The sequence below is a fragment of the Puntigrus tetrazona genome, chromosome 11, assembly GCF_018831695.1.
Source record: "Puntigrus tetrazona isolate hp1 chromosome 11, ASM1883169v1, whole genome shotgun sequence".
NCBI classification, from domain to species: Eukaryota; Metazoa; Chordata; class Actinopteri; order Cypriniformes; family Cyprinidae; genus Puntigrus; species Puntigrus tetrazona.
In genome coordinates this window covers 11348511-11351010 of record NC_056709.1, presented here as the reverse complement: position 1 = coordinate 11351010, position 2500 = coordinate 11348511, and the positions used below count along the sequence as shown (strand labels likewise).

General features: G+C 47.1%; 1 protein-coding gene across 1 annotated transcript in view; it reads right to left on the bottom strand.

The window, feature by feature from the left end:
• The window catches only part of notum1b (notum, palmitoleoyl-protein carboxylesterase b), a 9951-nt gene that overhangs the window by 1461 nt on the left and 5990 nt on the right, over positions 1–2500 (bottom strand). Inside the window, exons 8-11 of the mRNA XM_043251328.1 lie at positions 2455–2500; positions 1495–1642; positions 885–932; positions 1–561 (exon numbers count right to left, since the gene is read on the bottom strand). The exon at positions 1–561 is cut by the window's left edge and continues 1461 nt beyond it; the exon at positions 2455–2500 is cut by the window's right edge and continues 52 nt beyond it. Of these exons, the coding sequence (XP_043107263.1) occupies positions 246–561; positions 885–932; positions 1495–1642; positions 2455–2500 (558 nt within the window). The 3' untranslated portion in view covers positions 1–245. The remainder of the gene's footprint in view (positions 562–884; positions 933–1494; positions 1643–2454) is intronic.

The following is a 2500-nucleotide window of genomic DNA, read 5'->3' as shown; positions in this document are numbered from 1 at the left end:
TTGGGCCAATAATTCAAGCTGATGTATTCGGAACCAGGCTCTACTACTTATTTCTGCCATATCTTAAAAATAGTAAGAATGAGACATCTACTAAATGCCTGTTTTTCTAAAAAGGTTATAAACCTTGCCATTATAAATGCAATACCGTCCCTCGATGGAAACATCACGCGAGTGCTTATAGATATGGGCTTGTTTTTAGCTTCACTGAATGCTCTTTTTTTGGCGCTGTAGCAGTGGCCCCTCATTCAGGAGCCGTTACTGAGCATGCCCAGCAGTTTGTGGGGCTCCATGCCCTGCTGCTGAGCCACGCGCTGCACGTCGAAGCCCAGGTGCGTGAGGAACTGGATGACGCTCATCTCCTGCCCCGTCAGCTGCTCTCTGATGCTGGGGCAGGTGGGGTTGCAGTGGGGCCACGGGCAGCTGTCAATCAAGTGAAGAGGGCAGCCCCGGGGCGGAGCCTGAGCGATGCCGCTGCTGTTGCCGTGGTGACGGAGGCTGCGGTCCCAGCACTGCAGCGCTCGAGGGAGCGAGGTGCCTTTGACGTGGATGTCCATCCAGTAGCTGGAGGAGAAACACTGCTTTACTTTCATCTAGAAAGCGGTAACTGACGAGCTGCATCGTGTGATTCTTAATGTGTTTTCGATGTGAGTCGACATGCTTTGGTTGGAGTCTCTCAAAGTTTTTCCGTTTCACAGCGAACCGTTTCGGTGCATGTCCCGTTCTCACGATACTGTAAACTTTTGTTGTGAAAAAGTGAATTTTGCATTCGAAGACCCCTTTAAGATATGGTGAACGTTACAAAAACCGTTCGTTACGATGCATGCATGAAATTTTTGGCATTTTAAGCATGCACGGTGAAGAACGAGCGAACACTGCATACTCACCTTCTTGTGATGATCTCATGAGACAAGCAGGCGGGAGCGAACATGGCCCTGTCAATCAAAACAAGGGCCAATCAGAGATCGGTTGAATTTAAGTAATTCAATGACATTCAATAATATAGTCACAAATAGTCAATAGTGCACACTGACTTCTTAAAAAATTGTTTATGTTTGATATGGTTTTATCAGTCGAGTCAAGTCTGCTTTATTGTCAATTTTTCCACACGTACAGCACAAAACATACAGAGAATTGAAATGACGTTACTCTCCGCCCCAGGTGTGTTCAGGTAACACCAATCTGGCTCTTCTACGTCTGTGGTACAGACCGAGGTCCTGCAGCTCTTTAGTGTACGTGCAGTTTAAGTCTACAGTTGTGATTCTGTCGACAGAAACTCACGACTTTATGCACGTTTTAGAATGGATGGACGCAACGGATACAAACACACTGTTTCGTGGGGAGAGAGAGGACGCAGGGTGTGTAGTAGTGGTATTATGAGTTTGACCTCTCAAACTAAATCACCTGTTTCTGTTTTTGACACTAATTGTCAGAACGATCAGTGTTTGACAGTATCAGACCTGTGATGTTCAGGTGGGAGATCTTCAGCTGACTTACGGGACACTTTTAAGGGTGTTTCTGAGTTCGCTGCCCAGGTTCTGGATGTATCTCCACTGACCCTCCTGCACCGGCTGACCCGTCAGATGGACGTTATCAACCATCAGCTGAGCCTCGTCAAACAACCACTGAACCACAAACACCGGCCCTGAGAGAGAGAGAGCGGGCGAGAGACACAGACAGAGAGAGAGAGAGAGAGAGAGAGAGAGAGAGAGAGAGAGAGAGAGAGAGAGCGGGCGAGAGACACAGAGAGAGAGAGAGAGAGAGAGAGAGAGAGAGAGAGAGAGAGAGAGAGAGAGAGAGAGAGAGAGAGAGACAGAGAGAGAGAGAGAGAGAGAGAGAGAGAGAGAGAGAGAGAGAGAGAGAGAGAGAGAGAGAGAGAGAGAGAGAGAGAGACAGAGAGAGAGAGAGAGAGAGAGAGAGAGAGAGAGAGAGAGAGAGAGAGAGAGAGAGAGAGAGAGAGAGAGAGAGAGAGAGAGAGAGACAGAGAGAGAGAGAGACAGAGAGAGAGAGAGAGAGAGAGACATAATCCTTATGTCAGATTCAGTAATATAAAGCTTTTTATATAATATTAATAGTTAATTATTTTATGTTAGTTTATTACTTGAAATAAATGTTATATCAGAAAGTGTGTGTGAGTGTGTGTGTGTGTGTGTGTGTGTCTGTGTGTGTGTGTGTGTGTCTGTGTGTGTGTGTGTGTGTGTGAGTGTGTGTGTGTGTGTGTGTGTGTGTGTGTGTGTGTGTGTGTGTGTGTGTGTGTGTGTGTGTGTGTGTGTGTGTGTGTGTGTGTGTGTGTGTGTGTGTGTGTGTGTGTGTGTGTGTGTGTGTGTGTGTGTGTGTGTGTGTGTGTGTGTGTGTGTGTGTGTGTGTGTGTGTGTGTGTGTGTGTGTGTGTGTGTGTGTGTGTGTGTGTGTGTGTGTGTGTGTGACAGACACTAGAGGGCACTGTGGAGACACGTACTCTTCAGTGTGGGCTGAACCTTATAACCAAAGAAGCAGTTCCAGTC